The sequence below is a fragment of the Danio rerio genome, chromosome 8 (assembly GCF_052040795.2).
Source record: "Danio rerio strain M-AB ecotype USA chromosome 8, GRCz13ab, whole genome shotgun sequence".
In the NCBI taxonomy this organism is placed as follows: domain Eukaryota; kingdom Metazoa; phylum Chordata; class Actinopteri; order Cypriniformes; family Danionidae; genus Danio; species Danio rerio.
This window is the reverse complement of record NC_141028.1, coordinates 28,422,501-28,441,569: the sequence shown is the minus strand read 5'-3', so window position 1 is coordinate 28,441,569 and position 19,069 is coordinate 28,422,501. Positions and strand designations below refer to the sequence as shown.

General features: G+C 37.4%; 3 protein-coding genes across 7 annotated transcripts in view; all 3 read right to left on the bottom strand.

Annotated features, from left to right (window-relative positions):
- slc26a6.2 (solute carrier family 26 member 6, tandem duplicate 2) overlaps nucleotides 1-19,069 on the bottom strand; it is a 406,025-nt gene that overhangs the window by 245,710 nt on the left and 141,246 nt on the right. The gene's annotated exons all lie outside the window — the stretch shown is intronic.
- ifrd2 (interferon-related developmental regulator 2) lies at nucleotides 57-17,174 on the bottom strand. Of its 5 annotated transcripts, none has more exons than XR_015497008.1 (13): nucleotides 16,784-17,174; nucleotides 13,001-13,060; nucleotides 10,001-10,114; nucleotides 9,835-9,916; nucleotides 9,543-9,667; nucleotides 7,751-7,908; nucleotides 7,615-7,668; nucleotides 6,952-7,130; nucleotides 4,362-5,700; nucleotides 2,433-3,389; nucleotides 2,143-2,271; nucleotides 1,126-1,218; nucleotides 57-938 (listed from the first exon to the last, which is right to left on the bottom strand). XR_015497008.1 is itself a non-coding variant. In XM_087263161.1 (13 exons), exons 1-13 carry the CDS (start codon nucleotides 16,830-16,832, stop codon nucleotides 858-860), a joined length of 1,368 nt encoding a protein of 455 aa, XP_087119287.1. In that variant the 5' UTR covers nucleotides 16,833-17,174; the 3' UTR covers nucleotides 57-857.
- The window catches only part of amt (aminomethyltransferase), a 12,484-nt gene continuing 11,946 nt past the window's right edge, over nucleotides 18,532-19,069 (bottom strand). Inside the window, 1 exon segment of the mRNA NM_001006021.1 lies at nucleotides 18,532-19,069. This exon segment is cut by the window's right edge and continues 452 nt beyond it. The gene's annotated coding sequence lies outside the window, so the exon portion shown is untranslated.

Genomic DNA, 19,069 nt, shown 5'->3' with positions numbered 1-19,069 from the left:
TTTTTCTTCATGTCCATTTGTCTTGATTAAAAAATAAAAAAACTTCCAACACTGTGAAGAATTATTACATAATTTATTGTTTTCTCATTCAAAACCTTGCTTTTTAAATACAGTACTTTCACCTTAGAGAAAAGTCATGACAAGGTGGTTTAAGATTTTTCATAAAGAAATTCAAACAAATAGCAAATGTTGAAGCATGATCTAAATAGGCAGAAATAAGCACAGGGTTGTGGGTACAGGAAGAAGGAACCATAGGATACTGGGAACCAATAAAAAGCAGACTTTCAGCAGATGAGTAGAGTTATGATGTAAAACATGGTTACTTTAGTGGCAGTGAAAGAGGTTTAACAAAACTGCTTAAACCATCCTGCAGTCTGAGATGCCTTTTCATTTTCTTGCATCACCACTTGTGCATCAGTAGAGTCCATTTATAAAATGCATATAGAAAAACTACAAAGATTTCATTTTTCTTGGCCTCGTTCTTTGTTGCAGAGCTGTAAAAAGTTGATATTTCTGTGATAAAAATTCTCCATTTTCCCCAAAAAACTCACGAGGAGGTAAAACAGAAAGGCTGAATACAGCCTTAAAAGAGGTTGTTGTGAAGATAGAATATTTTATGTCTGTTTAATTGAAGGATTCCTAGCGTTCACACACTGTGATGTTAAATAAAACACAACACCGCATACACACACACACACACACACACATGCACACGCTCAGCCTTTCACACACACACAGGCAGACACATACGTCCATGGTCAAGTCTCTGGCATGGAAGTTGATCAAACTATATTTTCAAGTGAGCCGAGGGGATTTTAAGGATGTAGTGTTTCTCTCTCAGTGTTTCATCTTCATCCTCACATCACATCAGCACGTTTGTCCCTCACTTTGTTCCTTAATTTAGTCCGAGCTTTGAATGCAGCAGAGTTAAACAGGTGCTGTTAAGAGACAAACATCAGTTAGAATAAGATGCACAGAAAGATGTTAAATTCATGAAAAAGTGTGTGTTTTGGCAAACACACACCTACAAAACATTAATTTATTCTGTAAATTTGACTTTGTGATGTCAGAATGACTGCTTGGCTTATTATGTTTACAGATGACAAGGGTTTTATGTAAGATTACCCTCTCGGTGCGAGAGATCTTGCTGGCCTTGACAGATGCATCCAGGATGAGAGGAGGTCCAAGGCCAAAAATATCCCTCAGCAAAGGATTAAACTACAGAAACAGAAATAAAACACTCTTTAGAACAAACAGTACCAAGTAAAACATATCAACCAAGTGGTTTCTAAAGAGACTGACTCTAAATTATAGATGGCCAGAAGCTGTTATTAATATTGGCATCAGGGGTTAATTAGACATTTTTAACCAATCAGTATGGGCTCTGTGCATTCACACGAAAAGTGACGCGGCTCATCATTGCTGATGTGGGCGAGGAGAGTTGAAATCAACTCAACTCTACGGCAATGAGCTATGATGCAGTTCAGCGACAACCCACTGCTTGAGGATTCCAGAGAACACTGTCCTGTGAACATGGGTTCTGACCACACTGTTCCCAAAAATTAGATTATTGCCGTAGCTGGATTTCAATTATTTACCACATGTCCCTGTTTGATTACACTGATGGAGTTACTGATGTGTGTTAATGTTATATATTTTTGTAAGAAGCAGGAATCGCATGTTGACTATACTGACAGTAAAAAACAATATTGCTACTTCAGAATATTTCATACATATGGACATACTGGATAGGTGAAGCAAAGCCACACCACATGCAATAACTTTATCCTCCCTTGTAGTTAATTTCTTATAAGATGCGCAACATTTTCCAGCTAGAAAGCACGTTTTTGTGCGGAAATAAAACTGATCTGCTGATATGCTGCAACAGCCACTTTAAATACAAGATCAATGTAGTGAATTTTGATGCTTTCGTAGGGGCACTGTAAAAGGCAGACAGTGATGTTGTCAGGGCAGCCAGAGTGAATTTTAACGCTCTTGCCTTCAAAAATGTGAACACACAGTAAGCCAGATTTTTTTATTTACTTTAGCTGTCACACAGATGTCATCCATTGACAGTGGCAGAAAGAACACCTTTGTTTGGAAGTGTGTTGTCAACAGTAACAAGCAACTGGTCCTCCTCACCTGTAGGTGGTGTCTGACTCCAGACTCAAGCACCTCCTTGAAGGCATCATAAATCCTACGGCGCATCCAGCCATCAATATAGATGACCTCAATCCCAAACTGGATCTTCTCATCTGTGAAATCTTCATTCTGAAAGACAAATATGTATTATATATCAATTTCATACTCATCTAGTACGGTTCAGGATCAGTTCAACTTTGACAAAGTATACAATCTTGCTTTAAAATGCTTTTTCTTTTTGAAATTGAAGATACGATTAAAAAAAACAACAATAAAAAGCTCTGATTTACCTCAATGTAGTGCAGCACTTCTCTGAAGATGGAGCGCTGTTTCCTGCGGTCATTTTTAGCACGATGTTTGTTTCCGTCAGTCGCCAGACTCTTCAGACTATCGCACAATGCATCACAGTCTTCATACTCGAACTCCTGAAACACAACACATCATATACACAGTCAACATGCTGAAAGAGTCCTGACACTCAAAATTTACCAACAAAGAGAATAAGTATATATTAATAGGGCTAAGCTATTAATTTAAATCGTATCAAAATTGCATAACAGTACAATTTTTTACGCGTTCATAATGCAGCGTGCCTAAACAGAGCGTAAGAACAGGAGACTGAGCTTAATGATAAATAGCCTGCATAAACAGGGATCAGCACAGTAGAACTTGGTGCCCAAAAACTCAACATCTGTGGTGTGGGGGCTTACTTAGCATACAGAAGGGCTATTCAAGTAGTTTGTCACGGGGGCCGGTTTATGAAAAGCATCCCAAACGAAGGCCCGTAGAGATATGACTTGCTATACGAGTGATAACAAAACTGCATATAAGAGCCCATATGCTGTTTTTTTCCTCCTTAAGACACCCAAATTGGGTTTTTCTACATTAAAATGTGAATATATTGTATTTTGAAACTACATCAGTGCAGTGTACAATAGACTTTCTTTTTTACAAACATAATCAAATGTTGTATTTCAGAGCACAACAAAAGCAGTGCATTGCTGAAGTAGGCTTCTTCTACATTCAGGCACATTCATATGTTACTTTTCAAACTGCATTACAATCAGGGATGCAACAATTATAGATTTTGGTTGTATGATTATGTAGTCTGAAGAATAATCATGCGTTCATGGTTATCATGTCTAATGTAAATTCAAGCTTTATATTAGGTACGTAGCTATTTAGATTACCTGTTGTTGCCATCTGCGTTCATACATACATAATCATTTTAATAATAATTAATCCAACTTTATTGTTTACTTTGCACTGAAAAGGACGGACAACTCTCACTGTGAGATGCTTTTTATTGTGTGCGCCGGGAAAGACGCAAGCGCGTTGCTCAGCTTGTGTGCGCATATTGTCATATGTTCTTACATTAGAAATAACAAACTTGCAAGCGGAAAAGACGGGACGTGGGAATGGCCGCTGCTTTGCGGCGTTGAGAAGCCTTTACGACTGATTAACTGTGACAAATTAAAGCGCAGTTAATAGTGAAATCGGCTAATCATTGCACCCCCTGCTCGCGCCACTCGCTTATGGTGACTCAAGCCTGATTTATACTTCTGCGTCAGGTGACCGGCGTAACCAACGGCGCATGCAACGCGTGTGGCTGTGCATTTATACTTCTGCGCGCTGTCTGTTGGTCTGCATTAACACTTCCGAAACGCTAGTTGGCAGTGAGGTGTAAATGTTCCTCTGTGTCGAGTTTCTTCGCTCCTTTTTTTCTTTTCCTGAACACTTCCTGGATGTGCAAGTGGCTCAAACTCACTCATTTTGAGGCAGGAACCGGCGGACGTGCAACAACTTTAACTATGAGGTAAACACAAAACAAAACTTTCCATCCGGAGCTCCTTCACGGTACTCCACACTTGTAAACAATCGCTCGCGCCATTCGCGCGGCTCTCGGTCTCGTCAGCGCTACCAAGCCGACCAATCACAGAGCTTACGCTACGCGTCGTTGCGACGTGTAGTTACATTTTTTGAGAGGTGCACGTCAGTGACGCCGATGGCCACGGCGAAGGGCTATGCGTCAGCACCGTAGCATACGCCGGTGTTTGACGCAGAAGTATAAATCAGCCTTCACGCTTTGCACAGCTTCTGCATCTCATGCTGTATTGACTGATGCACGTCACTTCATAAATATAGCGACTGTTTTTCCACTGAATTAAATAGATTTTTTATGTCTTGGTTGCACTATTTGGAGGGCTGGAACAAATTGCCTTGGCGGCCTGGTTCGGCCCGCGGGCCGCCAATTGAATAGCCCTGGCATGCAGGAAGGCTGATGCAGAACTAGATAATTTTAATCACCTGTCAGTTACATATCATGCCTAAAAAGTGCGTGTAAAGCGAAAGGTGCATTGCTGCTTTTAGCATTTTTAACGTGCTTTGTGCTCCTTTGTCATGGGTAGGCAACCATTGATGTTTTTGATGTTTTCAACAAGGTGCACCTGGAGTACGTGCACATGTCGCTCCCAATATGCATGTGCAAGCCATGTGCCTCCATTGGAAATAATAAACTTGTGCGTGCAAAGATGTGGCATGTAAACAGCATAGCATTTCATGGAAGCGTCACAAAGAGGTCTATGCATGGTGAAAAAAAATCTGTGGACAAAGAAAAGAATCAGAGCCTTGAGTTCGACTGTTATAGAAACATTTTCTAACACAAACACAGTTACACCTTTACTATGTGATTTTTATTTTTTTGCCTTATGTCCATTTTAGAGACATGTTACAGGTCTCACAGGTAAAACATCTGTGTGTCAAAATCGTGATTAATCGCAATGTTGTTAAAAAAAAATCATGATCAGTTTCTTTTGTCCATATTGCAAAGCCCTATCTATTACTACCACTAAAAACAACAGAGACAGTATTAATCAGCTTTTTAATGTAGTGTTTAGGGCTGCACGATTAATCGAAAAAAGATCACGATCTCGATTTTATCCTAAACGCTTCCCTACGATTCAGCCAATTATATTTTCAAGGTCAGGAAAAAAGTGTAAAGGTGAATGTACAAGTCTTCACAGCAACATGTACACCTCCAAATGGTGTTAAAAGTGTCACATACTGTATTTTATAGGGTATATTTGTGCCAAAAATAATTTCTGTCTAATGTTCACGGATGCAAAATCGCACGTGAGCCGATTCACTGTTTGTTTACTACCGAGAGGACGCGCGCGTGGCCGTCTGATGACTACTTCAGTGAACAGAGCCTGCATAGGCTGTGAATAACAGGTAATAAAGTTGTAAATAACGTTCACCTTGTTGCACAGAGTGATCGTTTGATAGCTGTGAGGGGACTCTGGGAGTATGATTTGCACGTGTGTGTGTTTTTTTCTCTCTCACAGTGACGAAGGTCATGAGCCGCACTCGGAAATAAAAATGAAACAGATGCGCACATCATTTAAATGATCATATCGCATTTTATACAGACTCCCGTTCTCTATACAAACCTGATCAATGTCTCGGCCCAGTTCATACAGCAGAGCGATGGTCTCTCCCACAGCAATCCTGAAGTTTACCTCACTGCTTTCTAAACATGCATGCAGACGAGGTAAGTGGCTGAAAAACAGATAAAGATCATGTTACAGGCTTGTTTGTCTATGTATATTCTATCTGGGTGTTGTCATATCGCTTGTTGTTAAAATGTTAAATAAAACACACTGAAGCATTATCGCTTTATCTTCATTATTCATGCTGGCTTGGATTATAGATAAGCTTTATATTGATGTCCTGCAAAACAACATTCATTCATTTATTTTCCTTTAGCTAAGTCTCTACTTCAGAGGTTGTCACAGCGGAATGAACCACCAACTATTCCAGCATGTGTTTTATGCAGCGAATGCCCTTTCAGCTGCAACCCAGTATTGGGAATCACACACATGCACTGCATACAATTTAGCTTACCCAATTTACCTGTACCGCATGTCTTTGAACTGTGGGGGAAACCAGAGCACCTGGAAGAAACCCCAACAAACACAGGGATAACATGCAAATCCACACCGAAATGCCAAGTGGCCAGCCAGGGCTCGAACCAGTGAACTTCTTGCTGTGAGGTGACAGTGCTAACCACTGAGCCACCATGCTACTCGCAACAACATTTCACAGGAAATTCAATTATTACTAAAAAAGACAACCAGCAACCATCTAAGTGCCCCTTTTAACTCTGATTGGTGGCTTTTTGACCTTTTGAGACATTTGAAAAGGTAACTTCTAGCCCTCAGTGTAGTAACAAATATATTTGAAATGTTTTAGCATTTATCACCTTTAACATGATAACACTTTCTTTTTAATAGGTTAAAATAATTAAAAAAAAAAAATTTTTATTAATTGATACACCGGCAGGTAAAAGCTGCTGTTCTCTCTCTTGGTTGTTGTAATAGCACTAAGGCAGGGGTGTTAAACTCAGTTCGTGCTTCAACACACTTATGCCATGGTCACACTAGATTGTGTTTGCAATATTATGTTGTATTGCGCTGCGAAAAGGGGTGGGATTAAACACTATTGTTAGACATTGATAAAAGCCAGTGATTGGTATAGATTTTAAATTTCTGTAGAGAGGTAACGTTTTGATCTATTAATCTAACAAAGTTACATGATGCGATTTCGCATGTCACCAAACTTCAAATGCAGTAAATACGAAACTTGGGTGCATAGGGTGCACATTGTGGTGTGTTTAAGCAACTTTTTGGCCCCGATGCAGGCGACTTGACAAGACAGGAATTTTTCATTACAGCTGAAGCTTAGATTTCAGCTTATTGTGTCATGGTATTTAAGCTTACTGAATAAATCTATGGACAGGTGCATACTCACTGGTTGAGAATGGTGTTGATGTGTGATGCAGGACAGAGGGTGCAGAGCAGAGCCCAAGCCTGTAGGGCAGCGCTGTGGAGAGCAGGGGTCCCGGCTTTGACAGAGGGCAGAGAGCCATCGCCTAGAGGATACGCACCCACAAACACACTCTCCAAGTGTCCAAGAGATTTCAGCAGATCCTGACAAAGACAGATGACAGTAGTTCAAATTTGCAAATCTATAAATATTCAAACATTGAGCTGTGCAATATTATACTTGTTTATTTTGTGATACTATTTGTAATACTTCTTTGACATACATGAGCGCAATATTACACACCCTTACAGGAATACAAAAAATAATGAATAACATTATTGTGAGAAAGTTGAAATCTTGAAAGTACATCGTTTACATTTTGCAATTATTTTAATGCTCGCTTATGTTGGACCTGTAATCATTCATATTTGAAAGTGTTTTATATTTTAGTAATACTTATTTTATTTTTATTTCTACATTAATCAAACATTTGCCCAAAAGTTCTAAATAGCATGAAATATTATCACAGTAAATTACCAAGTCCATTACATATGGCCAATATACATTTAAATATATAATTTTACAGAAATGGTACTGTGTCATATCACTCAACCCAATTCATAAGCATTTTATAAGAGCAGTTCTTACCTCTGCATCATCCGAGGCAGACACATAGCAGCACATGCCTAGAGCCCGAGCACACTGAGGAAAAAAGTTTGAGAATTAAGAAAACAATAACATTTTAGAGGCCAGTGTTAACAACATAACTGAAGGCATCACTCACACTCTGCCGTGCTGCCAGGCTGGCACAGCTGTCAATCAGAATGGTGCTAAGGACAGGGCGGAGCATTTTAAAGCCCTCCTCCCCTTCGACTCCGCCCCCAAGCTGCAAACACAACAGAGCGAAAACTGTAGCAGCAGCAGCCTGCTCCTCTCCTCCACCTACAGAGAAGGACATTTTACTGAACAATTCAACAATTCATTTGTGCAAATGAACCCACAGATACTTGTACAATAACAACACATCAGTACTACAAAAGATTTTACACTGAAAATAATTATGATGAAAAAATACACAACTAATTTCACTTTTTCATGACCCAAAAACATTAAATTATGCTTTCATCTTATGAATACAGGATGGGCAAAGTCAAAGGTTAATATATTTACAATATGCAAACCCTTATGATTTATTATTTATGTTGCTAAGGTTTGAATTAAGATCATGATATTTTAAAGTTTAATTGTGCAGCTTTGCACTGAATGCATTAATGCAGGCTACACAACCAGTGAAAGAAAACACCTTTAATTTATAACCTAAGAAAGCATTTAGGTCCCACCACATCTTTTTCTGTCATCATTAAATTTTACAGGGAATCCAAAATGCTTTCATACACAGGATTTAAAAGATGTGAGAGACCATCTCTCTGCAAATGTTATAAACGTAGTTTAATCCAACAAGTTTAAAAAAAAGTTATTAATCCACAGGTCACATGCATTCTGAACAGTGTGTTGTGATCCGTACAGATCACGGATCAACCCTTACAGACAATTCATATGAGGGCCCTCTTAACGGTCAAGAACAAGAAAAAAGTGGAAACCTTATGTAATTGATGTACTCAGACATTCTTCCCAGAGTATAAAAGCTCCCTTTTTTCTTGTTGTACATATTGACAGGGCAGTCCAAATCGCTATGAAAATTCTACACTTTAATAATAATGGGCATAATAATAATAATTATTATTATTATTATGTCTTAATCAATTGTTGCTTAACCAAAAGTTTAACATAGTGTAAGATGGCAGAAAACAGTTTGGGTAACTTCATTGACTTTACTGGCAATTGTTCTTGCAAAACTACATCAAAAATTGGAAAAGTATGCAAGTATTCACTCTTATTTTTTAACATGTTCAATTCAATCAGCAGTACAATTTTATTAATGCACATTTTTTGTAAAAATGTTAATATTCATATTTAAAAAAACTATTAATGAGACAATTTGAATCAAATATCATATATGATCAAATTTACACCACCAGCATAACATGATAAGCCATGAAAAAGTGTTTGTACAACAAAATACAGGTAGTATAAAATTGGTTATAATCAAATGAACCTTGAATATTTACAAAAATACGGACAGATATTTCATTGTTTAAATTAGCCCCAGAAATAATCTGCATGTGCAACCACACACTGAGAGAAACCAAAAGTAACCCTAATATATAGTATAGTACTTTAAATATTCAGTAAGTGGGGCGTCAAATACACAGGTGTTTATGCGACTACACAACAATGATAGTGAATTAAAAATATGTTTTGTTGGGCGGAATCAAAAATATTTTTGACGTCAGTTGTGGGCTGGAGGGGGGTCTCCGCAAATGGCCTGCGAGCTCTCAGTTTGAGACCCCTGATATGAATACTTACATTTTGTGAATAAAAGTAACATACAATAGCAAGCACAAAGGTAAATATTAAAAATATTTTCTATATTCAAAAGTGTTTGTACTTAAATTCTTTTACATAATCATATATAGCTCATTTGCATAAGAATAATAACAAATTAATAATCCCACCTTTCTTCAAGCTCCTCTCTAGACAGTCACTGATGGTGTAACGTCTCTCTAAGAGGAACTCATACAGAACCCTAGAGGAAAACGCCATGCGCAGACTTTCTAATGCAGCCAGACGGGTCTTGGCACTGAAACACACACACACACACACACACACACACACACACACACACACACACACACACACACACACACACACACACACACACACACACACACACACAAAGAAAGACAAGGTTGCAAATATTATCTGGTTTTCTTCAACTCTGCCAACTGTTGAGCATAATAATAATACCTTTTGTCCATAAGATTGTCAATGCATTGCTTCAGTTTGTCTTCTGTTTCTTCCTGAGCAGTTTGTTCATCAACCACCTCACCTGTACAGCACAGTTTGTTAGTTTTCAACATTTGATTCAATTATTATTATTTTTAGATTTTTGCTAATAAACTTCTTTGTGTACCTGCGCCCTCTTCTATAACTGACGCACTTTCACTGGCACTGCTATAGTGACTGAGAACATCAGATGCCAAATCATCATCACTCACACCAGTCTCGCCTCTCACCCCGTTCCTCCCTAAAACAGACAGAAGAGACCAGATGAAGAGATGAACAACACATTAGTCTAATATTGTAAATAAATGAGGGAGAAATGACTGTTAGTCATAGTTAGGCAAACATATGGATGTGTCAGAGACTCAGAGTAATAATAAGCAGAGTAATAATGTGTGTTTAATCTGTCCACAAACTTATGTATCTAATACCTGTTTTTATCTGCCATCTGATTCACTTCAGTGCAAAAAAAAAACATCCCTGGAGGAGTGAAAAACCAGTCTGTGCCCTTCAGTTTAGTAGTTTACAGTGTCTCCAATTGACTTTACAATAAACTTTAATAATGGAACTAACATCCCAATTGCCTCAACTCTCATATATACATAATATATATCTCCACACACACTACAAACCCACATCCCAGAAACAACCTCTGATTCAGGTTAAAGTGCAATGTGGCCTTCTGCAAACACACATGATTGCCCACCTGTTAACCCCAGGCCACCAGTAGACCTTTAGTTAATAGCATGAATGGGTTAAAGAAAGATGAGGATTTGTAAAGAGCATGTTTAATTATTTACTAAAATGGAGTGAATAGCCTTTATCATTAAATCCATGCAGGCAAGTAAAGAAATATCCACAGGGACTCCTTTAAATCCTCCTAAAATCAATCACTGATCCTCTCTGGACCATGAATCTAGTCAATCAGATCTCTTTAATGATCAGGCTAATCTTTTAAAGGTAGGTCATGCAGTTCAAACTATTGAAAAGACTCAGTTAAACCACTTCAATGTGTTATTTGGAATTCATTATGATCTAACTTGATAAGTTTGATTTCGTTAGGAGGATTTTAGTAAGGAGATTATTAATTTGTAGTTTTTGTCTGCTTAATGTATATGCTAAATTTTAGGGTCTGTAAGAATTGTTGATTAGGAACCAAGACTGCAGTTCTTAGATGACCACAAACACAACACAAACAATGATGTAAAATAACACCTCAATTAAAATAGTTTTTTTATATTTTAATAAATTCTGAAGGGGTCTGGGAATTATCTGGAAAAACTAACTTTTAAAAAATTCAATATTTTGACTTAGAGGTCAATAAACTTTGAAATATCCTGTACATTACAGAATATATATCATGGCTCGACAAAAAGGACTGCCCAATGTCCCGGGGCCAGCATGCAAGACGCTTGGTATAGTAGACAGGATCGTTACTGGCCCAATCAGGCCAATGCTGCCTTGTCACTAAAGTTTAATTTGGCTGCGACTGTTTGTCAACTGCATGCAAATACATTCTCAGGGTTCACCCTTTCCCGCAGTCAACCTATTCACTGATATTGAGATATTAGAACAACACATTTACAATAAACATATTAAAAGCCTCAAAATACTAAAACACAGCCACAGTAAAAAAACAAACAAACACACATCATCAATATAAATGTGACATCACAAAAGACTTAGAAATAGCAGTTTAATGCCGAGTTCAGATTGCATGATTTTAGCCTAGATTTTTACTCGCTGACAGGTTGAGAAAACGCTGACAAATGCTTAAAATCACAGGCAAATCGTTGCTCATTTACGCGAGTAACAATCACACAGTGTGAACTATCAAAAACGCAATCTGAGAGAATCGCCGATGAGTTGCCGATGCCTGTGAGATATTTGGCATGCTAAATATCTGGAGCTGTCTGGGATTCAAATCATGTCGTGTGATGTGAAATGAGTTGACTAAAAATAACATCGCTGATTGCCTACAGCCAATGAGAGAGCAGCATTCATAAGTGTGGGTACCAGCACCTGCAGGCCAGCGGGAGGAGGATCGGGGAAAATTAAAGCACTCATTTTAAGTTTATTTGGACCCAAGTAATGGAGGAAAAACTAGAGGAAATTTGGCCGGAGGACATGTGTCAGTTTGACTTATCATGAGAGCAATATCACAACTGGGTCATAAAAGAAAGTTGAGGAGAAATGGCTAATTCCCTTCAAACCCAGGTGAGCAAATATGCACATGTTCTACGCCATTAAAGGCTTCGTTCTCATCATGTAGTTAATAACAAAAGATATACTATGTAATTTTGGTTGAGACGTAGTTGGGACGAAGTTGTCAGCGATTCTTTATATTGTAAAGTCATGCAATGTGAACCCCCCTGTCGCCGATCCATATTGCAGTGTAAAGAAAGCAGCGACAAAAAAGCCCAGATAGTCATGCAGTAATAAAACATCTGTAACGCGATTACTTCGAAAATCATGCAGTCTGAACATGGCATAACTGTACTATTAAGACATGCATTAGCAAAAAAATGGATGCTGTGTGGAGGAGGAGTTTGGACAAGTTGAGAGTTAATGGAAAAATGTAAGAAAATTCAAAATGGCCTCTGACTTCAAGGAGTCATTTTGATGCGAATCAGAACAGTTACACAGCCATATTAAATATTTTTACATGAGTTCCAAACATTTCCAGAACTTTCCAGAAGCGTCATCAATTAGTGAAGTGCAAATGACTTCCTTTGTTTGAGTCCTACTGCCATCGTAGAGAAGAAGCCATTGTTAAGACTTTGAGAGACAACAACAGGCTCTAAAGATGATAAATGACTTCTTAAGAGCTAAAAAGAACACATTTCTGCTGTGGTACCAATAAAAAGGTTGTTAGCTTTTACTGATGGTGTGATGGCTGAACATCAGACCAAAAAGCATAAGAAACACTGGCCTGCTGATTTCAAAAGAAAGCAGAAATGACTAGTAAGATGCTTATGGGGAATTTAGGTTCTCGAGATTTTGAAAGGCATTAGATAAATGAGAGATGATGTAAAAAAATACACATGAATGGATATTCACATGCAGCCTGTTGAAAATTAATGGGGTGAGTGAGCGGCATGAGGTCAGAATTAAGATCTCATCACACTACCTGTACGTGACAGCGCAGTTTTTGACAACTGCAGCTGAAGCACTTCCTGTCGAAGTGAGCCTGCTCACAGTGAACAAGAGGAAGAGACTGATTAAACTCGCAGATCAGCAAAACATTTCATCTTTAACAGGAGAACAAAGCCAGTCAACAAGAATAGAGCTCTACAGTCATGAGTCGTGACATCAAAAACACGTGGCATATGATGGCATCAAACTTCCCTGTTGCAACAATCACTGACGTTTTAGTCATTTTAAGTGGGATAATCGAGATATTGACATATGCTGCAAATAATAGGTTGTTTAACATGTATAATAATAACAAAAACTTACATTTGTTAAATCACACATTATTACATTTGTTTTCTTAATGTTAGGTGGAAAATATTGTAGCTGAATTAGTCATTAGCGCTATGACTTACAACGTTTACAAGGAGATCAGTAATCAAATAATTTGCCTTTATCTGAATAAGATAATAATATGATTAAGGTGTTTACATGAGTTGCTTTTTGAATGTTCCTCTCATGATCTCATTTTACATGTTATAGCACATGATTGAATTAACATCATTGTGTCACTATGCCATCCACATTTCTTCCAGTTTCGGGAGTTTAGTTTTTAAATTGTCGACTTTAACTGCAGTTTGGTACTTTCACTTTCATTCAGTAATTTTCGCTGCATTTCGCGATTCAGGTGTCCGTTGTTCGTCTATGACTTGGTAGGTGCAGAAAATAGTGTCAATCAGCCGTGTGTGTATAGTCTATCCTGTTGCAAAATGCAGCGAAAAGTCCTTCATGATGGTAATACTTCGATTAAGGTGTTTACATGTCTGTGCTGCACTTCAATAATGTAAATAAAATCAGCATACTCCACATGTCTTAATTCAATTTCTGTTTAGTTAAACTATGACCTTAATCGGATAAATGCCATCAAAAAATAAAATACAAAATAAATCGCTGTTTACATGATACTCTTAATCAGAGTATTGTCTTAATCGGATTATTGGTGTTCATGTAAATGTACTCAGTTATTTGGCATGAATTAAGAAATTAACATCAGCCAAGATTAATAATAATAAATGTTTTACAAGTAACTTTCATTGGCATTTTGAAGTCCAAACAAAAATTTCATCCATGTTCATTATCATACTTGTATTACTGAATAGCGGCACATGTCTCTATAAGAGATTAGTTCCCACAAGATGTATTGAGTTCTATTTTCCCTCATTTCATTTATGAAACAGCATCTGTGGTAAACAGTATTCAAGTGCCTTTGTGGCGTTACTTACTAAAAAATATGCTTTAGAAATAAAAATAACTGCTAAAAAATGTGTGCTTTCAAAATGATTGGGTGTAATTGACATTGTAGGGAGAATAAAATTGAAAAGCATTTTTTAACAAAATGTTAAAAGCTGATATAAAAACACAGAAAAGCAATAAGGTAAGCAGGGGCAAATTAGGTTTTTGCATGTGAACGCTGACATCCAAACTTTGGAGAGCACTAAACAAGTGCATCGATAAAGGTGTTGTCCCTTGTCCACTTACAAATAAACTCTTGTGTGGTTCATAGGCATGGGACAATAACCGTTTTTAAGGTATAATGCGTTTAGATAAGTCAAGGTTTTAAAACAGACAAAATTTTCTGTAATACCGTTCCTAAGGTATGTGTGAGATTTTTTTTTATTTACGTTTATTTTTTAGGACAGCAGTATCTCCAGCAGGGCCGGAGTGGGACTCCTTTTCAGCCCTGGAGTTTTAAGCTTCAGACCAGCACACCTCAGTTCACGACTGAATATATTAAAATAAGGTCACTTCCAAATCAGTTTCTAATGGCTCTATCACGTGTTTATCAAAAAAAACAGCTGCTTCAACAACCTTAACAGTATTATATACCTTAACAATAATAAAAAAAACAATAATAAATTACTCAAGTGAGGTTCGAACCCAGGTAGGTGGTGTCGTAACACATCGTGCTGTCCACTGGACCACAACGGCTTTTCTTAATGAAGTGAATCATCTGAGTTAACCTACAGGCTGCATCATGCACACAGGGCTGAGAGAAAATAAATCAAGAGCGGAGCTGCGGCAAAATAATGAGTAAAAAGAGTGAGGCTGTGGTCAAATAAATAAATAAACGAAAAAAGTGCGACTGCTGAGAGCAAAAGAGTCTGGAGCTAGGGACACTGGCCCCCGCAGCCAAAAAACAAACTGGCCAACCGGGAATTCTACTGGTCCTCCCGATTAGCCAATCCGAGCCTGATCTCCAGCTAAAATAAGATTTCCAAAGACGCTGTTTTAAATTGAAAAGAAATCTGTGTTTTTGAAACTAAAGACAGCAGAAGTCAATGATTCATTTGAATTATTTATCCTAACGAGTTTATTGTTCAAAATATCATATCTTTCACAAAATAAAATCTATTGTGTTCAAAGGGCAAAAACGTTTTTGTTTTTTACCCAGACAGAAAAAGGAAAATATTTTAGAGCAGTTATCACAATACAGTGATACCGTGATATTTTTGTCAAGATTGTCATACCGTCAGAATAATTAACACAAAACGGAACATAAACAAACCAAGATTTGCATTATTTCGCATTGTCAGATTCCAACTCAAAAAATGACAGTGTCAATGCCAAGTGAACCAGGGTGAAATATGTCATTTTCTCTCTTTGGCTCAGACACCTCACCAGTTTTCTGAGGTTTGACAACACAGCTGCAGATGACATGCTGCCAATAAAAAGGAGCTGAGGAACACAAAATGTGAACACAAAAACTGCAACATGTAAGCTCTGCACATCTAAAATGTGAAGAAATCTACAAAACTGCTCATTTAAGCAAGTGTTTTTCTTTTTTATTAGGTTTTAATTACATTTATTTAAAAACGATGTAATTCGTCGTTATAACTTAAAAATCAAGCAGAGTAGTTAAACAGACAACACAAATTTGCAGCAGTCGCCAGGGGTAAATTGTCAGGAGACCCATTTTTGCCATGCTTGCTTGACCGGCGGCGCCACGCTAGTATCGCCGTGCCCTGCTGGATCTGGTTTTACTGGAGCTGCACGTGCACGAGGAATGCGCGCCGAAACAGCACGTGATGCGGTTCTGCTGCGAGAGAACTTCACAAAAACTCGCTGTAAACCAATAGTACCGTTTAGGCAAATAGTTTAATTTTAATAGGAAACTTCTCAAACCTTACAGGTCGCGTTAGAGGACCGTGAAGGCCCTTTTTCGTGACACTTGAGCTAAATATACACGAGCAGACATGAGCTTCACCTGTCAGGCTGCAGACTGAATAACCCTGACAGTCAATCACTTTGTTTCTATACTTACTGCTGAGATAAGGGCAAACACAGGTAATTATCAGATATTTATTGGTAAATATTTAGTGTATGATGAAAGTAAGAACACTGTCACTTGGATTGAAGTTAAAATGTAAACAGTGCTAAATGGTTGCAGCTTAAAACATAATTCATAACAATGAGTTAGATATATGCTACATAACTTGAACATTTTATAAGTGAAATGAGAAGGTGAAGAAATTAAGATGCTCAGTTTCCTGCTGTCATCCAAAACAAATATGGCATGTACCTCATAGCACATTTTAAATGCATTTTAAAGTGTTTAGAATAAATAATGCACCATTTTGGTAAAGAGTGTGATTACACGAAGAAATTAAACAGATTTGTTATTATTATTAAGACAATTTCACAGGGGAAAAATGCTACAGTAAGATATTTTCCGTGTGGTCAGTTCTTATAACACTGGTGACAGAGGAAGGTGTAAACTCACCCTTACTCGAACTGTTCCCTCCGCGTTTCCCCTTTTTGTTTCGTGGCATTTTGACAGCTGCTCCAAAACACCAACGCCTGAAGGAGACACGCTGTAGACGATGACCAATTTATTACCAGTCCCTGCCGAGAAATCCCTCGCAGAATATCAAAATAATACTGTGATCTGTTCAGTTTGGCCCCCACGTTTGAGGCACCATATGTAAGGTGCGTCTCGCACCGAAATCAAAATACTTATAGTTTCGTCTCAGTTTTAGTATGTATTATCTATGGTTGTCCCCGGGTAACCGATGTCTAATGCCAGGTTGAGATGGTAAATGTTTTTGGAAATGTTTGGGACGGAGTATCGTGCACGTTGCTGCTCCAGATTCCACCATCTTCCCATCGGTAACGGCTTGCAGACCCGGCACGCTCCTCCTCTACGTCTCACACAACAGCATGCATTGTGGGTAATGCAGTTTCCTACTAGGGAATTCTGCTTGTGGCATGTGCGACAGATAAAAAATGACAACTACAATTCCCATAGCCATTCAGAAATGTTTGGTTTGCACAGTCTGCAGAAAAAGTTACAACTTTAAGAACTTTTTCTGTTTAAAAACAATAAGGACGCCAGTCATAATTGTTTGTGTACTTTTATATTTACGGTTTTATTGCTGCATGTAATTCTCACGGAGTGTGACTAACTTTTGGTTCACGTGGCCTTTATGGCACACCGGCCATTAAACCCGCTCTTTAAAACAAGTTTATCAATACCTATGTTTATGTTAACTCAACATAAATCTTATGTATTTTAAATAGGATAACTATAATAACTGCCTGCTCAACCTACTGTATACTATGCATGTATGGTTTATACAGTCCAGAAACATATCTGCAGTCAGGTTAAAATCATATTGTTTACTGCTGCTTAATGTTAAATATACACTTATGGAAACAACTAGAATGTCATTTAGAAATAGTCAGAGCATAAAATGAAAAAGTCAAAATAATAATATTGCCATGTGTTATTTTAGACATATGAATTGTTTATACAACATATACAAATATTTTAACTTTAAAGTTATAAAGGGAAATTATGGAATAACCCTAAATAACATTTTGAAAATTGAAGTGCTCTAAATATATTATTTAAAATTTCGATAACATATCATCATACCTCATAATATGATTTCAAACCTTCACAAAGTGGATGTTAAAGTCTGAATGCACTGTCAACTGTATCTTTTATTGAATTGGCCTTCTCTTCAATCACGTCAACAAATCTGTCGGTTTCTGTTCATTTACAAAACTATCACTGGGAAAACTTCACCATATTTACAGTCATTAACATTCAGAAGACATGTCGAAATCTGCACACTAGTAGATTTATTAACGTTTGTATACCTAAAGTTTGTGCTTCATTTGGTTGTTACTCTTTTCAGTTTTCTGCTGCTGGTACTTGAAAAAACCTCAACACTTTTATTCCACTATCAACCTTTAAAAATTCAATCCAGTCAATAGTACAAGATCACTGTGCTTGTTTTAGTCTTTCCTTGCTTTATATGTTATTATCTGCATTTGTGAAATTGTTATTGTATTGTGTCCCTGCTGCTTCATATCTGCTTTTTATATTGCCTCTTGGCCATGTCGTCATTGTAAATGAGAATTGGTTCTCAATTGACTTACCTGGTTATACAAAGGTTATTATTATTATCATTAGTAGTAGTATGATGATGATGACATGATATCATACCATTATACATCATAAACAAATATTAACATTTTATTTAAACATGCTTTACCCAGCAAATAAAGTACACCCAGAGAATCTGAGTTTTGGTATATAAACTATGGTAACCCTGAGTGACATTTTAGTGATCCACCACCACACCAATCACGTAAAGGTGTATAAAATGTTAACAGAAAAAGGTGTATAATATTAAAATTGTATAAAATGTAATGATTTAATCACTTCCCAAAAATGACACACAAATAGGACTGTTCTTTCAGACAGAAAGGCTTCACAGTGTTGTGGTCTAAAGTTATTAATTACTACAGCATGATGATTAACTACTCTTGAGAAATTAGGCACTTTCCTACACAATTTATGTCAATCCCATTAGAGTTGTTAATTATCTTAATATTGTCAATTACACAAACATTTCAGACAGTAATGCAGTACATTGGCATAAACCAACTAGACTTTTTTAAAGGAATGTTACTCAGGAATCTTTAAAACAGATGTCAGCTTCCCACACCCAAACTAACATTTTAAGTGCTTTATGTTAGACACATACACACGCATACG